The sequence below is a fragment of the Coloeus monedula genome (assembly GCF_965178545.1).
Source record: "Coloeus monedula genome assembly, chromosome: 11".
Classification (NCBI taxonomy): domain Eukaryota; kingdom Metazoa; phylum Chordata; class Aves; order Passeriformes; family Corvidae; genus Coloeus; species Coloeus monedula.
This window is the reverse complement of record NC_138791.1, coordinates 8,290,211-8,308,522: the sequence shown is the minus strand read 5'-3', so window position 1 is coordinate 8,308,522 and position 18,312 is coordinate 8,290,211. Positions and strand designations below refer to the sequence as shown.

At 37.1% G+C, this 18,312-nt stretch overlaps 1 protein-coding gene across 1 annotated transcript; it reads left to right on the top strand.

Moving 5' to 3' along the window:
• Positions 1 to 1,418: 1,418 nt before the first annotated feature.
• Positions 1,419 to 18,003, top strand: IL17RD (interleukin 17 receptor D; the record flags this gene model as incomplete). Its single annotated transcript, XM_082289096.1, has 12 exons — positions 1,419 to 1,475; positions 4,720 to 4,845; positions 6,267 to 6,385; positions 7,073 to 7,193; positions 8,278 to 8,322; positions 8,417 to 8,568; positions 8,953 to 9,018; positions 9,445 to 9,499; positions 10,429 to 10,539; positions 12,186 to 12,370; positions 14,675 to 15,611; positions 17,888 to 18,003. Exons 2-12 carry the CDS (start codon positions 4,755 to 4,757, stop codon positions 18,001 to 18,003), a joined length of 1,998 nt encoding a protein of 665 aa, XP_082145222.1. The 5' UTR covers positions 1,419 to 1,475; positions 4,720 to 4,754.
• Between the last annotated feature and the right edge of the window lie 309 nt (positions 18,004 to 18,312).

The following is an 18,312-nucleotide window of genomic DNA, read 5'->3' as shown; positions in this document are numbered from 1 at the left end:
TGATTGTGGTATATTTATTTATGCTTCTCCTGTTATATATTCTGTCACCTTAATCCCAGTAGAAATGTAATTAAAGGAAAAGTGTTGCCTTTTTGTTTTCATATAGCATATAAAAATCCTATCTAATGAATTAAAATACGTGTGCTAATTTTCTGTGGAATTTGGTAAAATTTATGTCTCTCAAAACTTCATCTCTAGGACAAAAGGAAGACAAGTATCAATTGATTTGAGGGTTAATCTCCTTTGATAAATATAAAAAGTCAGTAGTTACTTCTTTGAGATTTTTTAAATCAAATAAATCATGTCTTAATTTTGCTATAAGTTAAATGACATTTAATAAAGCTTAGAGAAACAGAAAGTGAGTCATAATAGATCAAGTATTAATGGAAAAGTTACAGCCTGTTTCAGGAAGCTTTTTTGTATAACAACTGGTTCAGTGCCAAGCTAAATCAAACTTAAACAAAGGAAAAGCCACCTAAGAAGAGAGTGAGATTAGAAATTTGTAACACTACTATCAAGGTCTGAATTGCTTTAATCCTTTAGGAAGTGCTTTACTTTTTTTTTTTTCACTTGACAGCTCCCACCTTGTTTTTCTTTGTCCATACCTGGGTCTGGCTGTGGAGGGACACACAGTGAGTGTTTGGGCATGATCCTGACAACACCTAATTACTGCTGCTTTTTTATACTTTTATCAACTTTTATACTGATTTTTGCTGTTTGCGCTGTGACAGTGAACCCAGATACAATTCTGTGTAAATAGGTGGTATTTTTTTAAAGCTGATGGGAAATGTGATGTCATTTGCCTTTCAGGGAATGATATTGTATCATAAGAATCAGTGTTCCAGTTTTCAGCTTTGTGTCTTGTGAGGGTGATGCTACATTCTGCGTTTCAAAACAATTTCAGTGCTTTCTGAAGGGGAAGGTATTGCATCTCTGAGGACCAAAGTTCTTTTCTATAAGTAGAGAAGAGACAGCAGACACATCAACCTGGATTTCACCCTGGCAGAGCAGTTCTCTGGTTGGTCTTCAGTTTGCAGTATCTGCTTTAATGGTATTTGATAAAAGAAAAGAGTGTCTGAGGTAGCATAATGGATTTCTGCAATGGTGCTCTCTTGGAACTTCTGATACTCCTTTTCATGGCTGTGGAGTCCTTTTTGGCTGACGTTCTTTTCTCTTGCACCGTTTCCCCTGGAGAACCCAATTTGATTTGTTATTAAACCCTGATTAAAGGTATGGTTTTTGTACGGACACAATTCACCTAGATGGTGGAAGTTGAGAATATCACATAATTTTCTTCCAAAAATAAGCTTCTGTGATTCCCATCTACTGGGCAGGTCATACTACTTCAACAACTATTTCATGGCTTCATGCAAATACTATATTCAGATTTTCCTTTCTCTTTGTTTTTTTTCTCCAGGGGCTGTCATCAGTCACAAAGAACAATGGACTATTCAACATCACCTTTAAATATGACAGTAAGTTGAAAATCTGCACTATATTCACAAAAATCAAGGACTCCATCCCAGTTGTCAATATATTGCAACATGTCTCTTAAACTGGCTCTAGGAATGGCATAAGCTCTTCAATATTGACATAATTTTAAAATCTAGAAAATCTGTGTCTGCTAGGTCTGGTAGATCTCCTTCTGTGTTTCACTGATAGTAAAACTATCTAACAATTTGTAGTAGTTTCTCTTTCAGGTTGGCCTACATCATTTGCCCAGTATTTGGCTGAACATTATAGAAAATTATTCTGTGTAAAAATGTAGTCTCTGAAAGGTTCAGTACACACAAAGACATAGGAAAGGATTCTTTTCAGCTTTATAGAGCTTTTCTCTGATGTGTGATTTTGGGTGAAAATGACATAATGTGTGTCTCGAGGTAGAAAAGGTATACAGGTCATATATTAAAAAAATTGTTGTTGCAAGGATAATATTGAATGTGAATATTGAAGAATATTGAATAGCATCTCTTCATTTAGTTGAATCAGTGAGAACTTTTCATCAGCTACAGTCTTCAAGGCCCAGGCCAGTGGAAAACTGCTGTCTACATTTGCAGTGCAGACAGATGGTTTTAGAGCTGTGGCAGATGTGGTGGGTTTTGCAGCTAAACTGAGAACAAAGTAATCTCTGCCATAGTAACAGTGATAAACAGGTTGCAGCAGTAATACTTCAGACCTCTTCAAACATCTGCTAAATGGCTGTACCTTGTTGCTGGCGGTTATTTTAGATGTTTTGTCGTCTTTCTTGTCTGGTTGTCAAAGTAGGACTGCTGACTACATTAAGAATTTATCCTTATGTGGGCAGGTAGTGGCCATCATCAGTATAAACTCAGTGTCCAGTCAAGGTCCTCATTTACATTAAATCAATGTTTTTTTTAATGCCAGTGCAAGTCATAGCTGATTTTTTCTGCCTACCCAAAGAAGTTATCTCAGATGCTGAATGTAGGTAAAGTTTCATCACTGAGAGCATGCCTCAGGAAGCCTAACAATAGTCATTTGTTTCATTCTGATCATCCTTTTGCTCTTCAATTTTGATGTTAATTTCTGAATTTGCAGTCCTTCACTGTGAATTTTTTTAAAATCTTATTTGATCTTAACACTTAAAATGAGCAAAATTTAAGCGTGTCAGATTGTACGAGATGTAGGTGATCACTGCAAAAGAAGTATGATTTTGTTTTTTAATCTACATAAAGAAAACTAGGAAATAATACCAGTCAGAACAGAGATCCCCACATTTAGTTAACACAGTGAGTCTGTTTAAATCCCAGTATGTGTCATGTTTTTTCCATTAATTCTGGCACCAGAAACTGTGTTTAACCAATGAGAAGTATTAATTCACAATTGTGCTGGCACTGTGTGCTTCCTGGACAAAGGAATTATTTGAGTTCTGCAGGACTAGGAAAAGAGTTTGCTGATATGAAGACTAAAGAGCTCACGTGGTATGGAAATACATATTTACCTCTAAAAATAAGCCAGCACAAAAGAGAATTTGGCTTGCTAGCTGTGATTTAGAGGCTTTTATTTTACCACACAGCAACTCTAGCAATCTGTGTTTTATGATGCTAAATTACTTGGTTAGATTATTTATTCAGGTGAAAAAGAAATGTCTGTTTTTTAGCATGTCACTTGTATTCGAGTAAAAGAAGTGATTTCCTAAAAAGTGTGATTTTTCCATGCTGTTCTCTTCCTAAAACTGTTGTTCTTTAAAACTGTGAATCAGTGACTTGCAGTCAGACTTCAGGCGTTTGTGCTATATTCCATTTTGGCAAATTGTCATATGACCATAAAATTCTAGTAACCAGGATCCAAAGTCTTGGGCTTGCTATTAATTAGATCCAGACTGAGCAAAAACCAGTTACTTCAAACTTTCCATTGAAAGAGATCCTCTCTCCCCCTAAGAGGAAGTTCATGCTGTCACTGAGTTCACTCATAGCAACCAAATTCTACAAACAGCGGAGTCGGTACCAACTGCCCAGCTTTTGTAAAAGGCAGTGTTGTACAGACTGTTCTATTCTTATGTCTGTGACAGTTTTATAAAAGACCCCTTGCCATGGTTATTCATAGTAAAAAGCCATTTTCGAAATCTCCTTTACAGTCAATAATTTTTCTTTCCTTGCCCTTAAGATCACACCTCTGAATTAAATTTGAATTTCCTGTACTGGTGAATCATAGCACTTGATTTTTCATGTTTCTTTTCTACAAGCTCTGTATAGATGAATATATAGCATGTAAATGATCTCAGTTATTTTGAATTAATCATCAGTCACTAATATACAATCTACTGATCAATTTCTTCTGGATTTTGTTGGTTTCACTAGTTCAGGAACAGAATGTTTTTGCACACCCATCTTCATGTATACTGTGCTCCAGAACTAGTGAATCCCCTGCCTACTACTTCTCTTCCTGCCACACAGTATGAGCCTAAATATTGTAAAGCTTTAAAAGTAATAAAATTTGGGTTTATTTGTTTTCTTGTTTTGAAAACAAAAAGACATGGTAAAGTTCAACAACAAAGTCAGGAATCTTTTGCTTGTATTTTGTTTTCTTAATTAAAGCTAAAGTTTTCTATAATTAACATGTTTGTGGAGCTGTAACTTTAGGGAATACACTGTATTTTGTGAGAATAACAAGACAAAACCAGTCCTGAGTGAATCCAGTGGCAGTTAGGTGGTCTGCAGGGATGTGGCTGCAGAATGGGTGGCAGAGAGGACATGGATTTAGGCAGTAGGTTCTTTGTGGTCAGGATCAAGCAGTGTTTTGGTTCAAAAGCTCTTCTTGAGCAGTTCTCAAGCTTCACATGGTTTATTGTTCTCATATGTGCCTGATCGTTGACCAACATTCTCTTGCTTTGAGCACTGTACATGAACAAAATTAATGTCAGTCTTCATATTCCTTTGAACAACTACAAGGAAAAGTTGTTCTCTTTTTGGAGTCCCAACACATTGTGTGGTACAGGTTACACTGGTGGTATAAACTGGTAATTTCCTTGGGAGTCCTGTGAACTGTGGGTTGGCAACCAGTGAAAGTGGTTGTGCTCAATGATTTATGAAGTTTTGTGGCTTTTGGTGTCTTGAGACAAAAACTTCATCTAGATTTGCTGTATAGTACTTACAGAAAATAATGCACTGGTAATTTTACTTAGCTCAGTCTTGAAGACATTAGGGAATTTATGTCAGCTGCAATGTTTTTCTAAAAGTGCTTATTTGTCCATATTTTTAGACTGCACTCCTTACCTGAATTCAGTGGGAAGACACATGATTGGAGATGTGCAGAACATCACCATCAGTCAGTTTGCATGCCAGGAGCAGGTGGCTGTGATGATCCTTTGGACAGCAAATGCCATTGGTAAGTTCTAGAGGGAAATGGGCTCACTCATCATGGGTTTGGTAGTAACTTCCTGGTCATAGGTACTAAGTCAAATAATTAAATAATGCTTGGAATCATTGATGCAAACTGCCTAAAAAGAAAGGAATTGTTAACATCTTTGCAAAGCTCCTATTTTTTCCACTGAATTCTGCAGAATTGTGCAGTTGAAAGCATTTGGTAATCTTCAGCTGCAGACTGGATGGATCAGACACCCATGGGAAACAAAGCCTGGTGTTCTTCCTTGTAATCATCAGAGGTTAATCCTTTGGGAAATGTGAGGACAGAACTGCTGTTCAGACAGCTTGGGTAACATGGGAACTGGACACTTTCTCTTTCAGGGTCTTCATGTAAGGACAAATAGTGCTTTTGTTCCATAGAACAGTGAGAACACGTTTGGCAACGCTTTATCTTCTACAAAATTATAAAACATTAATCAAAACACACAAACCTAGTGAACCAGAGGAGGTGGTGGAAAATGTGGAAATGATACATATGGGATTTTATTTTTTGGTTTGACAAGCATAGCATAAACTGAAATGAGTCCATTTTGATTTATGTAGCATTTAACTTACAAAAGCTGTGTCTGTGTCATTGATAAATATGTGTAATGCTATTGAGGAGATGTAATTAGATGAAGTAGCGAGAGTTAAAGAGCTGTGCAGTGCCTTTGATACCTGAGCCACAGAACTGTCACAGGGTTAACACTGGCATTTTCCTGGGATATTCACATCACTGTGACTCAGTTTAGTCGTGTCATGAAGTAATTCTGTGATGAGAACATTGTAAAGACACTGCTGAGATAAGTTGTATTGGAGTAACTTGAACAAAACGGGTGTAGTTCTGGCAGCAGTTATAAATAACTGGAAGTATACATGCACTGAAATAAATTCCATTCCATTTTAGTCAAGTTTTCTGTTATCCCTTACTGTACTAGAGCTAAAGAAGTTGTAACAATTGTTATCATTTTAATCTGGTAGTCTCAGAGATGATAGTAAAATCTATAAAGGAATATTTCTATAATTTGCCAGCAAAATATTATATTTGACTGCTAGTAATGTGCTAGGAAATGTGAAGTTAGTATAAAGTATTTCTGAAGGTGAAGAAGGTACTGATAACTTCTATTGCAGTGGTAATTTGGAAGCCCCAGATGAGACATGGGCCCCTCTGTTCTAAGCATTGCACAAGTATGTAGTAATTGTAGCCTTTGCCAAAGACTGAATTCTAGATAGGCAAGATAGAATGTGCAGAACTGATGTACAAGATCAGGTATTAAGTACAAACATACTTTGTATGACTGATAAGTTTCATTTTTAAAGACAAATGAAATACAAATTACATAAAATACCACATAATGCATTTTGAAATATTAATCTTCTGTTTAAATACCCTGCTGTTTGTAGGGATTGAATACCTGAAGGGATTTCGAGTAATACTTGAGGAGTTAAAATCAGAGGGAAGACAATGCCAGCAGATGGTTTTAAAGGATCCAAAGCAGCTCAGCCCCAGTTTTAAACGAACAGTAAGTGCTTTGTTTCAAGAATAGTTCCAGTGTTGTTTGACTGTGTGAGTAGTTTTGAAAGTGTCTATCATCCTACAACGGTTTGGGTCATTAAAGGTCATCCAGTTCCAACCCTTCTGCCATGGGCAGGGACACCTCCCACTATCCCAGCTTGCTCCAAGCCCCATCCAGCCTGGCCTGGAACACTTGGAGGGATGGGGCAGCCACAGCTTCTCTGGGCAACCTGTGCCACGGCCTCACTTCTTCACACTGAAGAATTTCTTCCCAATATCTAATCTAACCCTACCCTCTTTCAGTTTGAAGCCATTCCCCCTTGTCCTATTACTCCATGCCCGTGTCAAAGAGTTGGTTGGTTCCCAAAAGTATTATTGGTGAAATTAATGATGGTTGTTGCTTTGGAGAGAGATCTTGTCCCTTTTGATAGAAGCTTCCCTGAAGCTGGGAACTCTCATTTTGGTGACTCTGGAGTACAGATGCAAGTCTGTAATGGTCTACATCCAACTATGTATTGAGATTCCTCATGTCAGATTGGAATAGAGGAGTAGGTAAAGCATTCTTAATGTATTAATTTGAGCCTTTGATTGCAAAACTGGGGGCTTGTTGTGAAAAATACTTTTAGTATTTCAACTATTATATCAACTATAATAGTTGATTTTAAAATATGTTGCAATCTTGTCTTTTTTGTAGGGAATGGAGTCCCAGCCCTTCGTAAATTTGAAGTTTGAAACGGATTACTTTGTCAAGATTGTTCCTTTTCCTTCCATTAAAAATGAAAGTAATTATCACCCATTTTTCTTCCGAACTAGATGTAAGTATTGCATATAATACAGTATTGCATATAATACAGTATTGCATATAATACAGTATTGCATGTAATATAGTATTGCATATAATATAGTATTGCATATAATACAGTATTGCATATAATACAGTATTGCATGTAATATAGTATTGCATATCATCTCCTCAGCGGTCCTCCCCTCTCCCCAACGTTTTGGGTTTCCCAACAAAGGAATTTAGTGGATGATGATGTTGGATGAGTCTGGAATAAGTAGTTACTGACATTGTCTTGGAAGGAAGATCTGGGTGTTAAGCAGAAAGAATTTGCATGCCATAGATAAATCTGTAGTGTGCGATCATATGTGTTAGGCAGCAACCAGGAGAAAAGTCTCAGGTAGGCCTGAGATTATTGCAGGTTTGCCTAGAACAGGATTGTTCTGTGGTTCTCAGGATCATTTCACTCATGGAGATGGTTTGCTCCTCTCTGGACATTGTGGAGAAGGGAAGGTTGTTTTTTGCTTTTGAGATTACAATTTAAAAACAGCTGTCTAGAGACGGATGTAGAGGAGGACATCTAAAATTGGATAGCAGCAGATCAAGTTGAATTTCTCTAAATTACTTAGCAATTGGAGGTAGAGAGAAGAAACTTGAATAAGCTCACACAGTATGGTGAGAAACTGCAAGTACCCTTTGGAGCGAACTGTTGATATTTGTCCTGCTAAGGGGTTTTTTCCCTGTAAAACTTTCCTAAGGTATTTTAAAGTCCGTCTGTTAATGCAGACTGCTGTACCATTGGTAGTAGTGCTCAGCATTTAAGACTAGTTTAAACTTTCTCTCCTGACATGCTGCACCTGGTGTTATCCCTTTCGTCTCACTAAGAAATGTGCTACTCAAATTAATGGATCTCTGTTTCACGTATCAAGATGAGAAGGGACTTGAAATCATGCCAAAGAAGTTTGCAAAATGTATTTAGTCCAGGCATATTAGAGTCTGGGAAAGAAGTGGGGGTATTCAAAATGATGAGCTCCCTACTTTTGCCCATGTTCTTTTTCTGTTTAAGTAGCATAGCAGTTTGATACTGTATAATTAATAATTTTTCTTTATATTTGTAGCATGTGAATTGTTGCTACAGCCAGAAAACCTTGTCTGCAAACCTTGTAAGTAAAATGTAATATTTTAATATGTTAATCTTACAAAAAGTTACTGTACTTGAAGAGTAGTTTTGTGATTCATGAATATCTCCTCTGACAGACTGGAAGCCAAGGAATGTGAATGTTACCCAGCAAGGTTTTAACATGCAAGTGTCCTTTGATCATGCACCTCACAACTTTGGGTTTAGGTACTACTTTCTTCACTACAAACTTAAGCATGAAGGGCCATTTAAGCAAAAGACCTGCAAACAGGTATGTGGCTGAGTTGTGAAGCTCTTAAAAGCACAAAACCTATTAACATGAGATGTTCTAAGGTCTTATAGAAGCTTTAAAAACTTAATATAAAATAGGATCAGTTTTAAAATTGTAAAACTATTTGGAACTGTTTATGTAAATAACAGTTGTACTGTGATAGCACTCATCAGTCAAAAGCAGGCTTGAGGGCTCCATTGGACCTGGATAACAGAAGTTTGTTCTGCAGGCAGAGGATTGTGTAATTGAATGGGCAGACTTAGTTTTGCTGGTTTAAGGTATGTGAATACAAGAATGCTCTGCCTATTTGTAAACCAATGTGAATTCTTTATTAGGTTTTAAAAGTATGTGAATGGCTTGCAAAGTATTCTTTCTTTGATGTAGGAGCAGAACACAGACACTACAAGTTGTGTTCTTCAGAACGTATCTCCAGGGGATTATATAATTGAGGTAATATTTCTGAATAGTCTTTTGTGCAACACCTAAGTGAGGATGTTAATGGGAAAATGGAGTAAAATTAAAATATTTCAAACCACACTGGTAGAATTGAACCTCGAGCATCCCTACTGAAGTAACTTGGGCAAGTAAATTTTTTACAATGTTCTTGGCCTTTCCATAGCTTTGCTTCCCTGAGTGCACAGCACTTTCGTCTGTGCCTTAAATTGAAGTTGGGGGCCTGCATAATTCCTGGACTTTGATTTTTATTTTTGTTAATTGGAATTCTGTTGCTTGGTCAATTTTTGTTGTACTAGTTTGTGCTGCTCTTTAGTTTTAACTATTTCAACAGTAACTTTCTTCACATTTGGTCATAAGAGCTGTTACAGTTATTTTACGTATTGCAGAAAGTAAATAAAATTAATTTTTTACTTTTCCAAGCTGGTTGATGACACTAACACAACAAGGAAAACAATGCACTATGCACTAAAACCAGGTATGAGTTCTGTTTTTTAAACAATATACTATATTTAATGTATTAATATAGATTCAGTTTTAATTATGTTGGAAGTAAGTCTCTATTTGACCTCTGTTTGCCATAAGATAGACTATTGAGGTAATTGTGCTGTGATTTTTTTGACCTAATGGAAAAGGAGTAGAGGTGACACTTGAGCCTACACATGTGCATCTCTCCACATTTATATTTAGTGGAGTTTACATCAATCCATCATTGGAAATCTTTGTGGGAAAGTGGCTTTTGTTGTATATGTGGATATGAGGAATCATAACTTTAATTGTATATAACTGACAGTGCAGTAGTGTGGGAACAGTGTAATGAAACAGTGGGAGCAGCCTAAACACATCACCTGTGCCCTTCAGCCCTGGTACCAAACCGAGCAGTCTGGAGAACCTGTCAGGTGGATGCTTCACATGCCCGTGGATCAGCCCTGTTTTTGAGAAGCTAAACAGGGATTTCAGAGTGTAACTGCAGCCTCAAAACAGCCACAGATGGAGGCAGTGGGAAAAATGCACTGAATCCTAATGCACATTGCTGAGAGTGATCTCTGCAAGAGGGCAGTTCTTTCTAAGTGGCAAGTTCAGCACCCTGGAACCAAAACATGTCAGGTCCAAATGACCACTGCATATCTCATCAAAACTACACCTGACCCAGGGCTGTTCTCCTGGGGCTGGTGTGAGTTGCAGCTCTTGTTACTTGTGTGAGCCACTGATGCTGTGGCAGTGGCACAACCACCATAAAACCTAATTTGAAATGGAGCAGGACATGATGTTTGGGCCTACTGTATCTTCAGGAATTACCTGATAATAGAGTACTGCAGCAGTTTTGCATTCCCAGTGTGAAGATTTGTTCAGATAACTGTAGTATAGCATATTTGCATGGGGCTAATTCTGCTTGCTTTTTCCAAGTGCACTCCCCGTGGGCTGGCCCCATCAGAGCCATTGCCATCACAGTCCCTTTGGTTGTCATCTCTGCATTTGCCACGCTTTTCACAGTGATGTGCCGCAAGAAACAGCAAGGTAAGAGGGTTTATTCAGTACAAAGTTCAGTTTAAAGATACGCTTTTGCAACCAAAACAGTCTTAATTGGTAGGTTAATTCCAGAAATACCTTTATCTGAACATCTTTCTTTTCTATTTCTCTGTCCTTCCTCCTCTCAGCTTTTTTGTGTATTGAAACCTGTAGCAAATTCTTACTCAGTGCTTGAGGGTAATTGGTTGCCTAGACACTATTGTATCACAGATCAAGGCTTCACTGTAAAAAGGAGAGATCAAAAGCAATATTGGAAAATATTTTTTATTTCATGTTTCTTTTTATTTGAGAAAGTACTATGTGACCATGTAGATTACAAACAGGTTTGTAAATAGATATGTTTTAAACATTCCCTTCTTTTTCTCAGAAATACCTAATTCATTTTCATTTTAAATCAGAAGGAAAGTAAAGGCATGTGATGCCAATACAATTCACAGTGCTTTCTGGAATACTATCTACAGCTACTGTTCCAGATTTGCTCACTTTCCTGGAAGTTGCCTTTACCTTTCATTCTAAGCCATCTTCCTAAATTTATTCTAAGCCCTGCTTGCAGATGTTTTTCTAACGTAGATTCCATCCCTCCTTGCTGACTTCTCCTCTGTATCCAGGAGCTGGCAAGCAACAGTTGATACATTTAAATGTTAAAAATCCATTGGCTTTTTTTACAGAATTTGGAGAATTGTGGTTTCATGAATAATGGAAAAAGAGAGTACTTCTCCAAACCTCAGATATCTGTGTTATCCACCTGAATTTTGGCACTGAGATATACTGCAAGTGCTATATGCCAGCTGGGTTAAATCCTTTTACCTTCTGGTCTCCTGTAGTTACCCTTTGCTCGCAGCTAGCACAGTTCCAACAAAAAACCCAGACAAATCACTGAGGATTTGTCTACAGAGAGAGCTGTTCCAGAATAGTTATTCCTGATGAATTGTTCTGAATTGAATCCCTAGATGGATATTTGTATTTTGAAATACGCATGCTTTATTCCGAATTAGCTTAACCAGCTGTAGAACTAGATTGAATTAATCTGGCATATGGCCAGACATTTTTGTTCCAGCATAAAAGCATCTATGCAAGGAAAGAAACAGTAATAGCTATTTTGATTTAAATTAATCATATCTTAATTCAAATTAATGTCAAATTAATGTCCAAACACGGGTGTGTATATATACACTAGAGAGATCCTGTATCATATCCTGAAGGGGTCTGTGGACCTGGAGTTTAATATTATTACCTGGCTTATCTTGTGGTTTGGGGTTTTTATGACAAGAGACTTTGTTAGACAGGGAACTCTTGAAGATGATACATCTTTTAGGCTTATAATATTTGAACAGAGATTAGAAGCTGGTTAATGGTGAAACCACCTCATTCTATCTATAAATTAAACCTTCCTTGTGTTTTCTGAGTTGGACAGAAATAACTGCACATTTAACTTTGAAAATGTATTCCACATGTAGCAACTCTTAAGCTGGATAAATAGAGTGTGTGCAACTTTTCTTTTTCAGGATGGAGAGGAAAGTCTTCAGAAAAAAACCCCATTGTTGTATGCATTAGTAAAGAGCCTACAAAAGTAATAAAAACCCAACACAAAATCAAGCTTTATAGTGTGAACTCTCTTTTCTCTTCCAATTTAGAAAATATATATTCCCATCTAGATGAGGAGAGCTCAGAATCTTCAGCATATGCTGCAGGTCTCCATGTGGAAAGACTTCGTCCCCGGCCAAAAGTGTTCATCTGCTATTCCAGTAAAGATTGCCAGAAACACATTAATGTCATCCAATGCTTTGCTTATTTTCTTCAGGACTTTTGTGGCTGTGAGGTAAACTCAACATTTCATACGTAAACAACTTTTCCTTAATTGAAACAGCACTCCCAAAATCTGTGCTTGAAAAGTAGGTATTTCAGTCCCTCCTTTCCACAGAGATAACTTTTGTTATTTTTCTAAATATTGGCTGTTTAAATTTACTTTACTTGGGGAAATGAACAGATCTTACCCAGTGTAAAAAAAGAAAAACAAACCAAAAAACCAAAACAACCCAAACCAACAGAATAGTGGAAGATCATGATTCCAGGACTTTCATTCAGCCATGTTTAGCTTGCTTTGAATTAAGTGCTTTTTCTCTTCAGTAGGTCTTGCATCTTTATAGTCAGCAGCCACAAAGAGGTGTTTTTGTCTTCCTGATATACTTTGGTATTCCTAAAATATGTTTTGTATTGTAATTTAAAAGAAGTTGAATCTCTCAAGACTTCTACTCATAGAGCAAAAACTGCATTATTAGCATTACTTGTTGACAATATGTACTTACTAATTGATTTTTATTTTTTTACTTCCCATCTGTTCCATTAATACTGTAAAAGCAGCAACTCTTTTTTTTCCCTTGTTTTTGTTTGAAAGCTATGAGAGAGACATTCACATTGCTACTTTGAATGAGTAGGCTTAGAATCTCATACTTCTTTCTAAAATAGAATCAATATGTGGCCAGTTTTTCACTTTCCAGCTGGAAAAAGGCAGGACAATCGTTGGTCTCTTTGTGCTGCATTTTTCCTCCCATCCCCGGGATGTGAATGGGATGAGCTGGAGCTGGGTTTCATTACAGCAATTCTGCTCTCTGGTGACCAAACACAGAAACACAACCGAGGCCTCACGTGTTTGGTGGGGATGGTCCGAACTTTTTCGTCTGTTTAAAACAGTTCAGGATAAAGTGTTCCATAGGTAACTTACTTGAAACCCCTTTTAGTGATGTACTTAAGCCCTGCTGCACTGTTCCTCTTTGGAATAGTGTTGAGGTGAGCTCTTACTGCTCTAACGAAGTACCATGGTCTCAGGCATCATTTAAAATTTATATAACAAAATATTGATAGCATCTATGTACAGAAATAGTATATTTTGTTAATACAATTGTGGAGTTTAATACAAAAAGTGATGCTCAGTGCATAACAGATGAATTGCACAAGTACTTTTCGTATGGAATTGGAATGTTTTCTCATAAAGGATAAAACCAGTGGCATTTAGTAGCCATTTAAAAGTAACTTGTCTGTAATAAAAATTGTTTCTCACAGATAGCAGGTCACAAAAGGGTTTTGAAGAACAGAAACAAAACCAGACACAAAACTACCTGCATCTCCCAACAGCAATAAAATGACTCCTCTTCCCCATGCATAGAATAGAGTTGTCTGTTTGGAAGGAACTGACAGTGATCATCCAGTCCAGCTGACTGAGCACTTCAGGCAGGATCACTTTCTTCCTGCAGCCAGCTGTGTGGTAGCAGTTTTCGGGAGTCCTTGTGTTCTGGGCATCCACCTGCTCTGTCTTCTGATGGGGCAAAGTTTTCCACTCTGCTGTGGGTGATACATAGCAGAGGGGAAATTTTTGTTCTCTGGAAAAATGCTTCAAAGAAGATCTTATTAGTCGTTTTGATGTGTGTCTCTTATGCAAGTTTTTTGCATCTGTTTTTTTCTCTTATCCTTCTACTCATTCCTCCTGTGAGATAAAGCATTGTGTCCCTCCTCTTGCTGTACACCAGCATTTCAGATCATGTAGAATGGTCAGGGAGCTTGACAAAGTACAAAATAAGGTAACTCTTAGGACAAAATTTTCAGAGCTTTCTCATCAGATAAAACTGCTGCTGTTTTGCATCCTAACTGGAAGGACTTGATATTATAGGCACTAATTAGGTTTCTATCTAGATATGAAAATTATTGGCATCACACTTCACTAGTATGCAAGGATGATAAGTGAATATGGGACTTAGGGGCATGGTTTAGTGGTAGACTTGGCAGTGCTGGGTGAATGGTTGGTCTTGATCTTAAAGGTCTTTTTCAATCTAAACAATTCCATGATTCTGTTACTTCTGTTACATTCAGCACATTATGGACCCAAACATACAATGGTAAACTGTTTGAGGCAAGCACAGTTGTTTATTGTGGGTTGATGATATCAAATTTAGTTCCATAGGTAAATTCTGATTTACTTGGTGCAGCCACATTTCCTGTGTTCTTTTTATTCCCCAAGAAATACTGCTATGTATCAAATCCATAGTGCTTTTTTTTTTTTTTTAAGGAACTACTTGGGTTTACATACATAAAAGTTAATATCAACCAGAATTTTTTTTTCTTTTTCCAGGTGGCTTTAGATTTGTGGGAAGATCTAAAAAAATGTAAAGAAGATCAGAAGGAGTGGCTTATTAAAAAAATAAATGAGTCCCAGTTTATCATCATTGTGTGTTCCAAAGGAATGAAATACTTTGTTGAAAAAAAGAACTGGAAGCACAGAGGAGTCACCAAAGATGCAGGAAAAGGAGAACTCTTTCTCTTTGCTGTGTTGACTGTTGCAGAGAAGCTTCGTCAGGCAAAGCAGAATTCAGCTGACCTCTGCAAGTTCATCGCAGTCTACTTCGATTACTCCTGTGAGGGAGACATCCCTGCTATTCTGGATCTAAGCACTAAATACAAACTCATGGACAATCTCCCCCAGCTCTATTCACACTTACACTCCAGAGATCTTAGTGTACAGGATTCAGATGTGTTTCCTGTTAACATTAGTAAAAGGAATTATTTCAGGAGCAAATCTGGGAGGTCCCTTTATGTTGCTATTTGCAATATGCATCAGTTCATTGATCAGGAACCAGATTGGTTTGAGAAACAATTTATTCCCTTCCCTCTGCCTTCTTTACACTACTCGGAGCCTGTCATGGAAAAATTTGATTCAGGCTTGGTTTTAAATGACTTGGTGAATAAACAGGTGATGGATGGTGATTTTTACCTGAAAACAGATCTAAATATTTCAGTGGGGAATTCAGACTCTCACTGTATAATTCAGCACTTAAACCTTGGAGAAGATACAGAAACTCAGGACATTCAAGGTGATGGCAGCTCTGTCCTTCAGCCATTGTTACATGTTGTTAAAGCTTCAAATCTGAAAGACATGCCTCGAGATTCTGGAATCTACGATTCATCTGTTCCTTCTTCTGAATTATCTTTACCTTTAATGGAAGGACTATTGACAGACCAAATGGAAACATCTTCCATTACAGGAAGTGTTTCTTCATCATCAGGTTTAGGTAAGATACAGCAGTGTTTCAAAACTTATATTCAGTTACTGTGCATATTTCTGCCATCTCCAAATAGGTAAGATAATATGTGAGGAGCCATATAGAAGGCTGCAGAGAAAGGTAAGCATGGTATAAAGATGGTAAGACAGGTACAGTAACTTTGGGAGAATGAATCTTTTTCTTAACTTACAGTGTGTGGAGGAAATGTTAGCTAGATAAGATTTCATTAAAATTCTATTAATAGGTCACTACTCATTAATTGACCTATTCTTGGAGAGATAGCTTCTTTCTTCCTTCCAGGGGCTCCTTGGCAGCTGGGATTTCAGCTGACAGCTGTGTGGTGTAATCAAGAGGGTGATATGGTGAAGCATTCTCACAGACAGCCATAAATCTAAACCTGACATCCTATTTTGCTCCAGCACATACTGGATCCTTTAGGGATATTTTCTGTACAACTCAAATTTCAGAATGACATCAGGCTTCTCACCACATAGGGAGCTGGGGAATGAACAAGTGGGTTTCAGTGGAGGAATTTAAATGCTTGGAAGACACTCACCAGAATAGACACCCATCTTAGATGCCTCCAGTTAGAAGGTGTAAATTTTGCCTCAGGCTATATAAAAAAACCTGGTCTGACCTTACTAGTTATAGGATATTGAACTGGCATCACAACTTCATCAGCATGGAATGTTCCAGCAATTGTACTGACATGATAAAACTGCACTTTGCTAAGATTTTCCATAAGCAACTACAACAGGTGAATATTGCATTTTGATGGTAGTATGCTGTTCTGCTTTCTGGAATGAGTGCTGACAGTGAGTTAACTAGACTTTTCTCTTGGCTAAATTAATTTTTTAATATTATTAAGATAATTCTTAACTAATGTTTGATGCCAGAATTATCTTGGAGAAAGAGAATACAAATGCTGATTTACAGATATAGCACCTATATTTATCAGGTAGATAGTCTACAGGACTAAATAGTTAAAATTTGAAAAAAACTTCATGTGGAAAAACCCCCAGATTTACTGATTTAATTAATTAAGTCACAATTACTCTGTTTTCAAAATTAAAATGATATTTTTTAGTTTCCTACCATCTTCTAATTCAGCCTTTTGTCACGTTTGTGGGAAAAATTACAGATATCTCTGTAACGCTTCTAGTGAAAGTAGGATGCTGGTTTAAAATGTATGGTCTCCCTGTAAGAATGCTTTCCCAGTGTCCCCTCCTGATTCAATTACTGAGCTGTCAGCTGGGTATCCCAGCTGCAAGGAGGCACTGGAAGAAAGAGGCAGTCTTCCCAGTAATTAATTCTCAAGTCACATACTCCCTTGTTAACATGCTTCAGCTGGAGAGGTTAAACGTTAGAGCTCTTGCTGGTAGAGTTGGATTTAACACTGATGTTCCAGTGTCTTAAGAAACCACTGTAATTTCTGCCATTTTCCCATTTACTGTCCTCATCCAAAAGCACGATTCTGACTGACTCTCCCCCAAACCTGCCTCACCCAAAGCACAGTCTTAATGAGGTACAGGGTAGACAGGAGACAGTATTTGGAACTGAGCATCATCTGCCTTTTAGAGTGCAACCCATTAAATTTCTTTAGTGTCCCAGACATACAAAACATTTATAGCCCTAATATTTAGATGCCTGATAATAAGAGAATTAAATTGAATTTTTAACTTTTATTCTTGTTCTGAGAGGTGGACATTATTATTACTCTGAATTCACACTACATTTTGGTTTTTTACTTATTTTTTACCTGTTACTTGATCAGAACAGATGTGAATAGCTCTGACATTTAGCATCTCAGAAGAAGATCTTTCCTTCTTTCCTTAAAGCACAGTCTCATATAATCTTTCGAAAAAAAATCATCAATCACAAAATTTAAAATCCTAAATCACTTAATTTGTAATCCTTTCTTTCAGTTCAGTTCCTATGCAGAGTATTGATGTGCAAAGAAAAAAATCCCCAAAGAGATCATCATATTTGGCATCCTCAGTTGAAGTTCAAGCCAGTTTAATTTTGAGGAGGTATCAACAACCAGACCTTCACTAGGTCCATTCACTAATAAGGTCTTCCCAAAGAAGTCCTGCCTGGGAAGAAAATTAGTATTGTATCTTTTGATAAGGTTTTACTGAGTGTGGTGGTTCAGCCTCAGGAGTGTATGACAAGAGGGTGCAGAGGTTTTTCATAAGTTTTCTTTGCATTGTTTCTGAAATGTTGACCAAATACAAAATCACTGTTTCAATTAATGAACTTCACTTTTATTTTTTTCCCTTTTATAGGGGAAGAAGAACCTCCTGTAATGACTGCTACAAAGTTCTTAGTGCCTGGAATATGTAAAGCAGAACTTCATTGCCATATCCACACTGATGAACTGCAGGCAATTGCTCCTTTATAATACATCACAACGTTGTTATGCATTGCCACTTTATCAACAGCCTCTGTTTGTGCTTTAACTACCACACTGTCTCAGCACTAAATCTACTTGAAGGAACAAACAGCCCCTGAAGAAGATCTGTTATTCTCTTTTTTGTGGCCAGTAAACTTGAATCTGTTGGTCTTTTTATAAAAATTCTTTCATGATTTGAAAAATGTAGCATGGAAAAATAGAAGAGAATACATTTAAAATTATTCCTGTTATAATTTAAATGTCATGGTATTACACTGTTTATAGATGCCATAATCAAAATTTAGTATTTTTTGCTAG